We start from the raw sequence: 13553 nt of genomic DNA on the forward strand, positions 1-13553 counted from the left end.
AAGAAACAGAAGAGGGTGAGCAGTGGTGTACTGATTAATTGTTAACAACCGGCTCTCCTAAGAGAGAAAACAGAAGCTCTGGGGTTTGCTGATTTCCGTGCCGTAAACACTTCCACCGTGGCTGATTTCAAGCTACCAACATGACGTCACTGAACTCAGAGCTGGGAAGAGATGCACACAAGTGGCTCCGGCACTCTGCTGAAGTTTGGGGAGAAAAAGCTAAGTCCAAGCTGGGAGAATGGTGGGCAAGGAGAAAGCAGCTTGTGCTGATCCATTCCCTTCACCCAGTCTGATTTTTCTTCTGACCAACAGCCCAGAATTAAATATAAGGTAAGGTAGCCAGGAAGAATTAGAATTTACTGTATGAAAAACTACATTACCATTTAAAGAATTTGCAGGCTTTTTTGAAGAGTAGTCCTCCTTGAAGATTCTGCCTCCTCTAGTCTAATTTATATTTGAAATGTGATTGTTGTATTCAGAAAATGTAAGAGCCTAGTGCAGGGCTCCTGTGCTTGGGGGAGGGGAAAAGAGAGGCCCCAGTGAGAAACCACAGGATCTAGTGACCAGTAGGGATCTGTGGTGCTTACCTGCCTGGCTTTTTGATAAATGACCCCAAATTTGAATGTGTTGTTGACATCATGCTCATCGTAGGACACAATCATTTGGGAGGCCTGGAAAATGTGGGGAGAAAAAAATCAGATGGTTTATTAATCTGGAGGTAAGGAAGGAAGCAAATTTTGGTGGAGGACATGTCCCCCTGATATGCAACATCCACACATGTCGAGGAAGAGAAAGGGTGAGGTCAGAAGCAGATGGTCAGGATGTAACTCCAAAGGTCTCAGCTGGTTCCCAGCACCACTCAGCTTCCCCCAGCAGTGGGCAAACCTCTGGATTACCATTCCAATCCCATCTGGATATGCCACCCAAGGCGCAGGCACAGAGGGAGTCCAGCAGGACTCAGGGAATTAACTGTACCCCAGTGTTTTATCTGTGGTGTAAAAAGTGAAGCCAGGACCCCAAAACTGGTCAGTGAGGATGACGCCAGCTCTTATTCCACCCCTAATCAGCAGTATGATTTTGAGCAAGGCACTGCCCCTGCCCAGACTTCACTCCCCCTCATCCATAAAGTAAGAGATCTCCAAGGCAGACACACCCTAATACAATATGCAAAGAAAAAAAAACCCTGAGTACTGCTTCTGCCTAATTTTCTATTGTTCTTCAAAAAGTTGGTGTCTGGGGATCAGAAACACTAAACTCTAATTTTGAATCTGCTGCTTTTACCTGTGTAGCTTTGAGTGAGCCACTTAACCTCTCTGGGCCTCAGTTTCCTCATCCATTAAATGGAAATGTGTGGTTGTGAAGATTCAGTGAGACCAGGCACATAAAGTGCTGAGCACAGAGCAGCTATCATCATCATCATCATCTATGGAACCCTCCAGAAAGATCAGAGCTGAACCAGCTTGTTAGAGAAGATTTGGGTGCTAGTGGGATGTTCTCTGCAATAAAAAGGAGGCACTCCAGGCACACTTCCTATTATGCAACAGGAAGAACAAACCAAGCACGACCTGCTGATGGGAACATGTGGCCCGTGTTAGGTTGTCACCCACCATACAGCTCTGTGAGGCTGTCAGCCACCTGAGGGAATGGATGCTTCTCAGCTCCCCCTGGAAGAGCGCGGCTACCTGCCCCAGAGGGAGCCCCCCACTCCCACCCAGGATGAGTCAAAGGCACGGCAGCTGTCCCACCAGGGAAGAGGCACCTGGCCACGGAGACCTTCCAAGGAAACTTCTAAACTCTGCGAATTTTAAAAATACACACAAACACACAACTCGGCCAGATGAACATCCCAGCCGGACTAAGCAGTGTTTCAAATACAGAAAACATGAAAATACAGCTGCTCTTCCATTATTACCGAAGTCGGAGGCTTTCCAAGTTATAGAGAGAATTATGCAAATGAGCATCAGTGGGTTCTCTCAGTGGATGTGATTTGACAACAAAAATTGCCAAATTTGCGGTTAAGTTAGGCCCTTATGATGGGGTTTTAATGTCTGGTTAAACCTCACTAATTCAGCTTTAATGGTAAAGGAGGGGCAGTCTGAATGACAGGAAATGTTCAGTGCAAGGCAGCATATTACTGCTAAGCGCGTACAGATGCTCAGAGGGCTAAAAAGACACGTCTGAGAGGACTCCAGCACATTCTCTGTGCAGGAAAGGACACTGCCATTAGCTCAGCCACTGTGTAGGGATAAATAGAGAGCCGTGCCCAGTCACGAACATTTAAGGCATTTGTTCCAGGGGTTTCTGGATGTCGAGCCAGGACAGGGCCTCTCTTCCCCACCCAACATTTCACCTCACGGTTCCTGGTTGTCAGAATCGGGACTCAGGGAATGGACCAAACCAGCCCCAGCAAGCCTCAGCTGCCACAGCGTTGGCCCACAGTGGAAGAGAAGCACAGCTCTGCCTTCCATCTTCTCTCCAGACAGTGCTGGCTTAGAAAGAAGCAGCCGGTGCACTGGGCCTCTTCCTGTGACCAATTTAAAGCAACTCACTGTCCACAGGTGATTCAAGTCCTGTCACGTTGCTGTAGTCCTTGAGTGGGCTTGTTGGTTTGTTTTGTTATTAATGCTCCTTTGCCCACCCACACCCCCACATCAGAACTGGGGTCAAGATCAGTCCAGTCCTAAGGAAACCAATAACAGAGAAATAGCCAGTTTATTAACTAGGGCCAGGGAGGGGCTTGTAAGGCCTCAGAGCTGTGGTAACATTGGCTATGGGGAGCCACTCCAAAGGCTATGAGTGGCCTTTTATTTCTTAGTGGGGTTCTGCCTTGTGCCCCCCTCACCCCTCCACGATGGCTGACCAGATCTGCATCTGCCCCCCAGCTGGAAGTACTCCCCACTCCAGCACTGGCCTCCGGGAGGTGAGACCGGAGTGAGGCGGGGAAGCGGCAACACTGCCACAGCTTTGCTGCCTCCACAGCAGCTGGAGATCAATTCATGGGGGCCAGAGCCTCAGGCACGGCCAAGGATGGGTTCTCAGTGGACCGGGTAATGAAGGGGTAGGCAGGGAGAGGGGCACATACGGAGCTTTATCACAGACACTCCATGAAACCCCACCAAGATGCAGAGAACTTTCCACAGAGCCACAGGTGTGCAAATTCGTGCCAAGCTGCAGAGCCATGGGTAAGGGGAGGAGTGAAGGTCCTCACCTTGGGGTACAGGACAGGGTTGAATTTCAGCCCCACTGCGTCGTCACAGAAAGCCTAAGCAGGAAGAGAGATGCACACAGTTCAGGGGCCATGTCCATGGCGAGCATCCGGGCTCCTCAGCCCACCAAGAGAAAGCGCATGGGATGCCAAGACCTACAGGGTCCGGAGGCCTGGGGTCAAATCCTGGCTCTGCTACACACCAGTGTGTGGTCAGAAAAGTCAACTGATCTTCCTGGGGTTTCCTGACGAAGAGAGGCTACCAAAGTTTTCGGCCCAATTCTGTCTGGGATTCTCGCTCCCAGAATGCAGGTGCAACCCAACCCAGCTGATCATCCCTCTCACCCCAGTTTGCTGCCTCAGTTGCCAGGTTCCCGGTACCCCAGAGCAGGGACATGGGTCACTCCACCAGCTGATGGCTCCTCACCCGAGGGGGTCCTCCATCTAGATCAACAGCCTGGCCATCCTTCAGCCCGACTCTCCTCTGCTGTGAAGTCTCCTCGGCCACCCCCTCCCCTTCCTCCTCTGAAGTCCCACTCTCCATATCCAGCCCTGCCTTTCCATTTCTCTTGCCTCCTGAACTAGCTGTGAACTTGGGGGCAGACACTATGGATTATCCTGAGCAGCCTCAGCAGCCAGGATGAGATGGGGAGGATGTGGGGAAGACAGAGGTATCTGCCAACAGCCCTCCCCCTCCCCCATCTATGAAGCAAAGGGCCAAGGAGCACAGTGGCCTTCCCCTCCCCAAGGGCAGAGCCCACCCAGGACAACCCTGCACCCCATCCCAGGAAGCCAGCCCTGGGCTAAAAGAGGAAGTCACCTTCTCTCAGGGATCAGTTTTTACCTTTGCAATCTGAGGGACGCTGGGCAACTTGCTCAGTCCAGCCAATGGAATCCGCTCATGCACTGTCTTCACTTTAGACCTGCAAACAGAGAAAAGAACGTCCATGAAAAATGGAGTCAATGGGGAAGGTGGCTGAGAACACGCCAGGCCACAAGGCAGGTACCCTTGCTTCATGTCTCCCCCGAGGTCAGGTCTGTCGCATTTCACCCAACCCACGTGTTGGGCACCACACTCAAATGGTGGGAAAATGGAATCCTACTTAGGTACCCCTTGGGAGGAGGATACGGTCATGCACTTTATCTGAGGGAATACGTTCCAAGACCCCTAGTGGGTGCCTTAAACCTCAGATAGTACCAAACCCCACATATATACTACGGTTTTTTCCTCTACATACCTACCTATGATAAAGTTTAATTTATAAATTAGGCACAGTAAGAGATTAACAATAACTAATAAAATGGAACAATTATACCAATATACTGTCATAAAAGTTACCATCGATCTTAGCAACCTCAGCATATGATTTTTTTTCTTTGCTTATTAACTCGAGAGCTTTCACCTTTTCACTTAAAGGAACCAGTTTACGGCTTCTCTTTGGCATATATGAATTGCCAGCATCGCTGCTCTTGCACTTTGGGGCCATTATTAAATAAAAGAAGGGTTACTTGAGCACAAGCACTGCAAACTGCGACACAGCAACAGTCTATCTGATAACCCAGACGGCCATTGAGTGACTAACAGGTGGGTAACGTGTACAGCGTGGATACACTGGACAAAGGGGTGATTCACACCCTGGGTGGGAGGGAGCGGGATAGTGCAAGATTTCATCACACTACTCAGAATGCCATGCTATTTAAAACTTATGGACTCTTTATTTCTGGAATTTTCCATTTAATATTTTCAGACCTCGTTAGACTGAGGTCTAACTCTGAAACCCTCTGAGAGAGAAACCACAGATAAGGGGGAACTACTTTACTTAAAGAACCTGCCTGGTAAAGCTGTCTGCAGCTGAAATACAGGAAATGCAAAGAGTCATCTTCAAGTCCACCATTATGTTTTGGTTTGTTTGTGGATTTTCTGTTTTCCCAAAGAATTGGGCACAGCTTCTGAATATATTTGGGTTCTCACATGCAATTAAACCTTTATGGAAAAAAAAATCTAATATCTGAAGATCTGGATTTGCTCAAAATATAAATGGGATGAAAGTTGCTTTATAAAAGGATTTACCATAAGACTAAATTTAGCCTGTTCCTCTGATTCATTTAGCACATTACGAAAGCACTGAATTTTACAGAATGCTTTTCTGCGTCTGCTGAGATAATCATATGGTTTTTAATCTATTAACCTGGTGGATTACATTTCTGTTGAGCCATCTTTTCAAGCCATGGGTAAAACTTCACTTGCTTATGATGCATTATTTTTTCATATCCTGCTGAATTTGTTAATATTTTATTTAGAGTTTCACATCTATGTTCAATAGCAAAACTGGCCTTTTTTTTTTTTTAATTTACTTGTACTTCCCTTGTCAGGTTTTGTTGTCAGATATTATTCCAATCTCATAAAATTGCTGGGGAGCAATTTGTTGTATAACATAGGGATTTTCTGTTCCTTAAAGGTTTCCTAAAGCTCGTCAGTGAAATCTCTGGGCCTGCTGCGTTCTTTGTGGGAGGATACCTTTGGCTAACAATTCGGTTCTTTAATGGTGAAAGTGAAGTTGTCTACTCCTTATTGTCAATTTTGGTAGTTTATGTTTTTCTATAAAATTATGCATCAAATGCATTGATATCAAGTCCTTTGGGGTGTTCTCTTGGGGCTTCAGCCCTCTTTGTAGTTGTGTCCCTGCCTTCATGGCTGTAATACTACCCATTTGTATGTTTTCTCTATTTTCCTGAATCAGTCGTAGCTGAGGGTTATCTATTCTATTAATTTTTTCAAAGAGATCGCCTTTGGTTTTGTTAATCATCTCTACTCTTTTTTATTTTTTTGAGGAAGGTTAGCCGTGAGTTAACATCCGCTGCCAATACTCCTCTATTTTGCTGAGGAAGATTGGCCCTGAGCTAACATCTGTGCCCATCTTCCAGACTATTTTATATGTGGGACACCTACCACAGCATGGCTTGATGAGCGGTGCATAGATCTGCACCTGGGATTCCAACCAGCAAACACCTGGACGCCAAAGGAGAGTGCGCCAACTTAACTGCTACACCATTGGACCGGCCCCTCTATTCTTTATTTTTCCTTTCTATTGCACTAACTTGCTCTTGTCTTTTTTATTTCCTTCCTTCTATTTTCTTTGGGTTTTTTCTACTGTTCTTTTTCTAACTTCCTGACCTGTATGCTTGTTCATTTAATCTTTCATTTTTTTTTTTATGAAGACATTTAAAACTTTCTATCTTTCTTTAAGTACCACTTTACCTGCATCCCACACATCTTGATAGGCAGTCTTTTCATTGTCATTTAGTTCTAAATATTTTTCAGTTCTTTTGTGACTTCCCCTCTAGCGCACGAGTTATTTCAAAGGGTTCTCTTTTTTTTTTTAACTTTCCAAATGTATGAGCTTCTTCCTTCAGTATTTTAATTGTTGATTTCTATCTTAATTTTCGTATATTCAGGGAACATAATCTGTATGATATTAATTACTTGAAATTTGTTGGCTTAATATATGGACTTTCTTTTTCATGTCCCATGTGGGCTTGGAAAGAATGTATTTTTTTTCTTTTGTTGAGTTCAGGAATGTATGTTATGTGATCAAACTTGTTAACTGCATTGCTCAAATCTTCTATTATTTCCTCACAATTTTTTGTTGGCTTGGTCCATCAGTATCTGAGAGATGTTTCTGAAATCTCCCACCATAACTGAGGATTTGTCTACTTCTCCTTATATTCTTGTCACTTTTTTGCCTTTTTAAACTCAAGACTGTGTTACTAAGGGCAAGTTCACGACTATAAGATCTTCTGAGTGGACTGTTCTCTTTATCGTCACGTATCCTGAGGTCTCTGAGGGGGTCCCGTAAAAAATATCTTTCTCTGACCAGGTTACGAACAAATTCAGAAGCAAAACAGAAAAATTAAGAGTAAGGCAGTTGGGAGTTAAAATAACTCCTTTGTTACTGATAAAGGCCAAGGGGAAGCACACGGCTTAGAGTGAAGAGGAAATGGGTCTTCTAACTAAACCTCAGAATAAGCCACCCAGTCACGAGCGGTGGTGGGCAGGGGCAAGGCTCCTCTTGTGGGGTCTGCTCAGGTGGAGCGTTCACTTCTATTCATTCATTGTATCATCATTTATTACCCCTTTTATAGATGCTATTCATTCTTCATCTTTAAAATTTGAAATATATTTAAGTCATTTTGAAAGCGTACCACTATTCGCATTTCATCAACAGTAAATCCACCTTCATTGTTGATGTTTTTGGCTGTCTTTCTTAATGTCAGTTTTCCCTGGGTGTTTTGGAACATTCCACTCATTTTTCCCTACCCTCAGTGCAAGCACTCGGGTTCCGCTCCCATCAGGCTGTTGGTTCGCACAGCTCCAGGGGAACCCTTCACATCGTGCAACCTGGTGGCCTGGATCATCACCTGTGATGATCACTGACTCACGGCAGCAGCCTGCTGACTCACCGTCCTACTTCTGGCCTTGCCTTCCCGCCACACCATTCTCCTTACTCTAGCCAGTGATCATTCTACAAGCAAATCTGATCATGACATTTTCCTTTCAGGAGCTCTCCTACTGCTCAGAGGATAAAATACATGTTCCTAGAAATAATCCATACATGATTTAGCCTCTTCTGATCTCTCCGCATGATCTCTCAACCTTACACACACTCACCCATATGCACATTCAGACACATTTCCACCTTCAAGCTCTTTTGAACTTCTCTTTCCCCCATACCATCGATCTTGGATCACCCTCACCAGAGTGCAATAATCCATGTCCATAAAAAGAAGATGAGTGAGAATGAGAACAGGGATAAGAATATCTGACACATACTGACCGCTTTCTAGAGCCAGGTAATAAGATAAGAGCTTATTCTTCACGTCGTCTCTACCCCAAGAGAAAGTCCGGCACATGTTAGGCCTTGCTTGAACAAACACTAAATGAATAAATGAATTTCCTAATATTAACCATTTTTGCATTCCTAAAGGAACTCTTTCTTGGCTATAGTGAATTATTCTTTTAATAGATTGCTTGCATTTGAGTTGCTGGAACTGGCATTTTATTTAGAATCTTTACTAAGATTGGCTCCTATTTTTTCTTTTTTTTTTTTTTTTTGCATTTCATTGGTCTGATTTTTTCATGAGAATCTTTTAAGCATTGTTAAATTAATTAGGAAGCTTTCCATATTTTTCTTTTCTCTTAAACAGTTTAAATAGCATGAAATCTGTTCCTTACAAGTTTAAAATAACTATCTGCAAATGATCCAGATCTAGAAACTTTGGAGAGAGAATTCTTTGAGAACTTTTTCAATTTATTCTAGTTATTGATCTGGTAAGGTTTTTTTTTTTACCTCCTGTTAAATTTGGTAATGTACACTTTCCTAGAAAGGCAACTGTTTCTTTTTTTTTCTTACCATGATTAAGATTGTGTATAGTCTGTTGAGATGTTGAGATGCTTTGAAATAAAGCTCGTTTTATCTTTTTTATGGAGGTAACTGGTTCATAACATTATATAAATATCAAGTATACATCACTGTATTTCAAATTCTGCATAGACTGCATCGTGTTCACCACCCAAAGACTAATTACGCTCCATCACAATACACACGGGCCCAGTCACCGCTTTCGCCCTCCTCTCTCTCCTCAAAAGGCGTCTGTTTCAAATAAAATTTCCAATATAATAGCATGGGTTGAACATAACATCTATTAACATCTATTAGCAGTTGTCTAATCTTCTTCACATCTGTGGTTATATGCCTTTTTCACTGCCTAATTTTGTGTATTTTTCACTTTTATCTACATTTCACTAGCTAGTTACCTGTTTTGTTACTGTTTTGTTCCCCAAAAGAAGTAGCCTAGATTTATTATCAAGTCTTGTGTTCTTTTTCTCATTTATTTGTTTCAGCTTTAATCTTTGTTAATTCCTTCCTCTTGCTTTCTTTAATGATAATATTGATAATAATAGCAGTTACTAGTGTTGAGTAGCTACAATGTATTGGGCTCGGGTACATAACAAGCATTCAAAAATTTTAAGGTAGACACTGCCATCACCATTTTACAGATGGAGAAACTGAGGCACAGAGAAGTTACTAACAACAATGACAACAACTTGCAAATATTCTTTCTTATTTAATAAGAAATTATTTAATGCAATTAATTTTCTTCTAAGTACAGCTCCGATCACAATCCATAAGTTTTTATACATAATATTATAAATGTCATTATTTTATAAATAGTCTTTAACTCCAGCTTTGATTTCCTCTTTAGCCCAATAGTTATTTAAGAAAGCGTTAACATTGTTTATTTCTAAGCGGTTAAGTGGGTTTTTTAAACATGATTTTGTTATTAATTTCTAGTTTTATTGTCAAATTGTAAGCAAATACATCCAGCAAAGTGTCTGCTATTTGACATTTATTTAGATTTACTTTGTGGCTCAAAAGACTGGTTCCTAAATCTACCTGCTATCAAGAATTATCCGCAAGATTTTTAAAAGTAGAAATTTGGCTTAACAATCCAATTTTTTTTAAAAAATGGAGTAAAGCTTATGAACAAAGAGTTAACAAAATAAATGCATGTGGTCCTTATAGAGAGAGATGCCCAACATCGTTCAATAAAATTACTGTAAATTTAAACCACACTAAAATACCATTCTCACCTATCAGATTGGTAAAAATCCAAGTGTTCAACAAAACATTCTGTTGGAGAGGCTTTGGGAAAATAGGCACTCTGATACATTACTGGTGAAAGTTCAGATTTATACAGCTCCTACAGAAGGCAATGTGGCAATATCTATTAAAATACAAATGGCATTTATGTTTTGACCCAGCTATCTCACTTCTGAGAAATTCCTTTAATACATACAACTTGACATTTGTACAAGGTTATTCATTGCATTATTTGTGACACCAAAAGACTGACAATGGCCATTAATAGGGGAGCTATTAAATAAGTTATTTCACATCTATATAAAGGAATACCATGCAGTAGTAAAAAGAATTAATAAGAAGCTCTTTATGTACTAAAATGGAAAGAAATCTAGATATACCATTAAGAGAGAAGCAAGTTACCGAACAATATGTTCTATAGAATGCTATAGAAATAAGGAGAAAATAAGAATATACATTATTTGTGTCTTTATATATCTTACATTTTTATATTCAAATATATATGTATGTGTATGTTTAAATTTTTATTGTTTTTTAAAAGGTTTTTATAAACATAAGACTTTATAAATAGAAGTCTGGGTTTTGTTTTTTGCTTTACTTTGCTTTAAAGCTCCAAGATGATTCTGTTGTAACAGGATCCACATAAACCACTGACCTACCTTACAATCAATTTGTGTAAATTTTCCATAGGCACTTGAAAAGAAGCAGAAATCTCTGTTAGAGGTTCAAAGTTTGATCGCTAAATCTAGATACAGATAAAGATAAATATATATAACTGACATGAATAGTACTAATGAGATTACCCACATCCTCTCATTTCCTACCCTAGTTGATCTGTCAAGTGATAAGAAGTGTGTTAACATCTACCACTACAATTGTATTCTGTGAATTTCTCCATACCTTAATCATTATATATAGACACACTATGCTATAATGTATACTATTAACAATAAAAAGTTTCAGAAGAGGGGCTAGCCCCGTGGCCGAGTGGTTAAGTTCGCGCGCTCCGCTGCATGCGGCCCAGTGTTTCGTTGGTTCGAATCCTGGGCGCGGACATGGCACTGCTCATCAGACCACGCTGAGGCAGCGTCCCACATACCACAACTAGAAGAATCCACAACGAAGAATATACAACTATGTACCGCGGGGTGCTGGGGAGAAAAAGGAATTAATAAAATCTTTAAAAAAAAAAAAAAGTTTCAGAAGATATCTTCACTGTAGATCCTATCTTCCATGAATAGAAAATAGCCTTCTTTGTCACACTGATTTTTTTGTCTTGAATTCTATTTTTTCATATTAATATTGCCACTCTGCTTCCTTTTGTATCTGATTGTTATAACTGTTTCTCAACACTTTTCTTTTTAAACATACTGAGTTACTTTCTCTAATAAAAGATACATAGATAGATAGGTGGGTTTATTTTATTTATTTTTTTTTTTTTTGGAAGGATGACCTAAACTGAGAATCTTGGCTATGTAACAGTGGAATTTAACTCATTTATATTTATTATACATCATCCATGTATTCAGACTTACTTCTATTATCACATTTACTTATTTATTATTCTTTTATTTCCTATCTTTTTCTATATGTGTATGTTTTGTCTTCCTTTATTATTTGGAACATTTTCATTCTACCAGTGAATATTAAATTTTCATCAGACTATGTCCAGCTTTTAGTTTCCTTTCCTTGATTTTGTCTGATACTGGGTGAGTCATTTTGAGCTACAGATTTAAGTATTCTTAAGTTAAGATAATTGATTACTTAAGATTTAAGTAATCAATTATCCACATTTAATTCCTGCTCACTATCCTCCATATTCATTATAATTTTGCTTATCATTTAAAGTTATTGTGTTTTCCTTTGATTATGTGGGAGCTTCTTAAGCTTCTCAATATTACTAACTGGGTTTGCTACAAAGTAGATTCTGCTCTTTACTCCTTCTAATACCATTTAACATTCTTTTTGGCCATTTTTAGTTTTCTTATATAATTTCCTTAATTTAACAAGCAAATTTTTCAGCTCATTCTGTTCTCTCATTTTATCTTTTGTCTTTTCTTTCACAGAGTTTATTTTTTCTATAGTTTCCTGAAAATGCAGAGTTAATTAATATCTAAATTTTACTTGGCTTTCTATAGTCAGTCCTTTTCAAAACTCAGCTATTTCCCTACCTTCTAAATGCTGGGTTATGCTTTCTTCGATGCAGAATCTTTTCTTTCACTGACCTGTGAGGGTTTTTTTTTTTTCCATTCTCTGTCTTCTTCTTTATATCCAAACTTGAAAAAGAAGAAATCTACTCAGGCTTGTTATTTGTTTCGAAATTGTGGGTAGATTCTTCTTGGCTACTCTCATGACACACACAAAGGCTGTTAGAATACTCTTCTCAGACTTTAGGCTGGAGAGCTGATTGTATCAATTAAATAATCCAGAAGCCTACGGGGAATGAGGAAGAAGCTGGGACAGGGGTCACTGCCAGCAAGGGAACTTCATCTCCGCATAATTTCTTCTTTGTGTCTGGTAAAGCTGCTAAGCCGTGGGGGCCAATTTTTTTATGTCTGGTTTTCAATTTGGCCTGGCCATCACTCCAAGTACATAATGTGATTGTCCAACTTCCTAACTGGTGTAGGGCTTCTCTCCGCCATCCCATTCATTGGCTTTCTATTTGGGAGAGCCACATTTGAGTTCCCCAGGGCATTGATTTCAAATGCTGTTGACCCAAAACAACAAAAACGATTCCATGTGGAAAGACCCCTGACTGTTCCAGGGCTCATTCTCATTTCTAAAGAGTATGGGATTCCCGAGCAAGCCATGGTGGCCTAGTGGTTAAAGTTCAAGGCGCTCCACTTCGGTGGCCTGGGTTCAGTTCCCAGGTGCAGAACCAGACCACTCCTCTGTCAGTAGCCATGCTGTGGTGGCGGCTCACATACAAGAACTAGAATGACCTACAACTAGAATATACAACCATGTACTGGGGATTTTGAGAGAAAAAAAAAAGAGAGGAAGATTGGCAATAGATGCTAGCTCAGGGTGAATCTTTCCCAGAAAAAAAAAAAAAAAGAGTACAGGATTCCCCCAGAATCTCCAATTTGATATATTCCCACACTACATTGCTTTCTAAGGAAGGCGAACTGGGGTTCACCTTTCATTATCACCTACATTATAGTCCTAACTGCTTCGTAGATTACAAAAATATATATATCATCCAAGTGTGTGTTGTGTTTCTGGCATCTTTCCCTAGTTTTCAGTCCTGCTGCAGTATCTCAGATAGGCTAGAGCATCAGAAAAAGGGGGTTAGAGGCTTGTGTTCATTTGTCATCTGACTTAGAATTCCTACCCAATCTGGGTCTGGTTTTTATTAAGAAAGGAAGTAATTTTCTTTACAGAGGTTTACCTAACTTGAAATCCTATTTGGACATGGGGATCCAGATATTACTCCCTCAGAAAATTGGCTCCAGCAATTTAATTGACTCTTCTTTGCCTTGCTGATATGATTTCTAGCCAGGTGAACCTCAGCGAAGACAACTGCTTCCTCTCTTAATAAAAAGCAAACCAAGATTGGACGGGTGCTGATGACTTCCTCGTCCTGCCCTCCCCTCCCCTCTCACACAGCAGGGCTCCGTGTCCGTTTCCTCTCATATTTATCTCAAAATTTGGGCAGAAAAAAATGTAATTGCTCTTTTCTAAAT

At 40.9% G+C, this 13553-nt stretch overlaps 1 protein-coding gene across 21 annotated transcripts in view; it reads right to left on the reverse strand.

Annotated features, from left to right (window-relative positions):
• The window catches only part of RAP1GAP2 (RAP1 GTPase activating protein 2), a 210790-nt gene that overhangs the window by 36644 nt on the left and 160593 nt on the right, over nucleotides 1-13553 (reverse strand). For 20 of the 21 annotated variants that reach the window (XR_011493635.1, XM_070482583.1, XM_070482581.1 and 17 more), the window contains 3 exons: nucleotides 4050-4128; nucleotides 3209-3262; nucleotides 588-671 (listed from right to left, as the gene is read on the reverse strand). Coding sequence is in view for 20 of the 21 variants with exons in the window: in XM_070482583.1 (XP_070338684.1) it covers nucleotides 588-671; nucleotides 3209-3262; nucleotides 4050-4128 (217 nt within the window). In the remaining variant the exon portion in view is untranslated. The remainder of the gene's footprint in view (nucleotides 1-587; nucleotides 672-3208; nucleotides 3263-4049; nucleotides 4129-13553) is intronic. The other variant, XM_070482584.1, reaches the window with a different exon arrangement.

The sequence above is a fragment of the Equus asinus genome, chromosome 13 (assembly GCF_041296235.1).
Source record: "Equus asinus isolate D_3611 breed Donkey chromosome 13, EquAss-T2T_v2, whole genome shotgun sequence".
NCBI classification, from domain to species: Eukaryota; Metazoa; Chordata; class Mammalia; order Perissodactyla; family Equidae; genus Equus; species Equus asinus.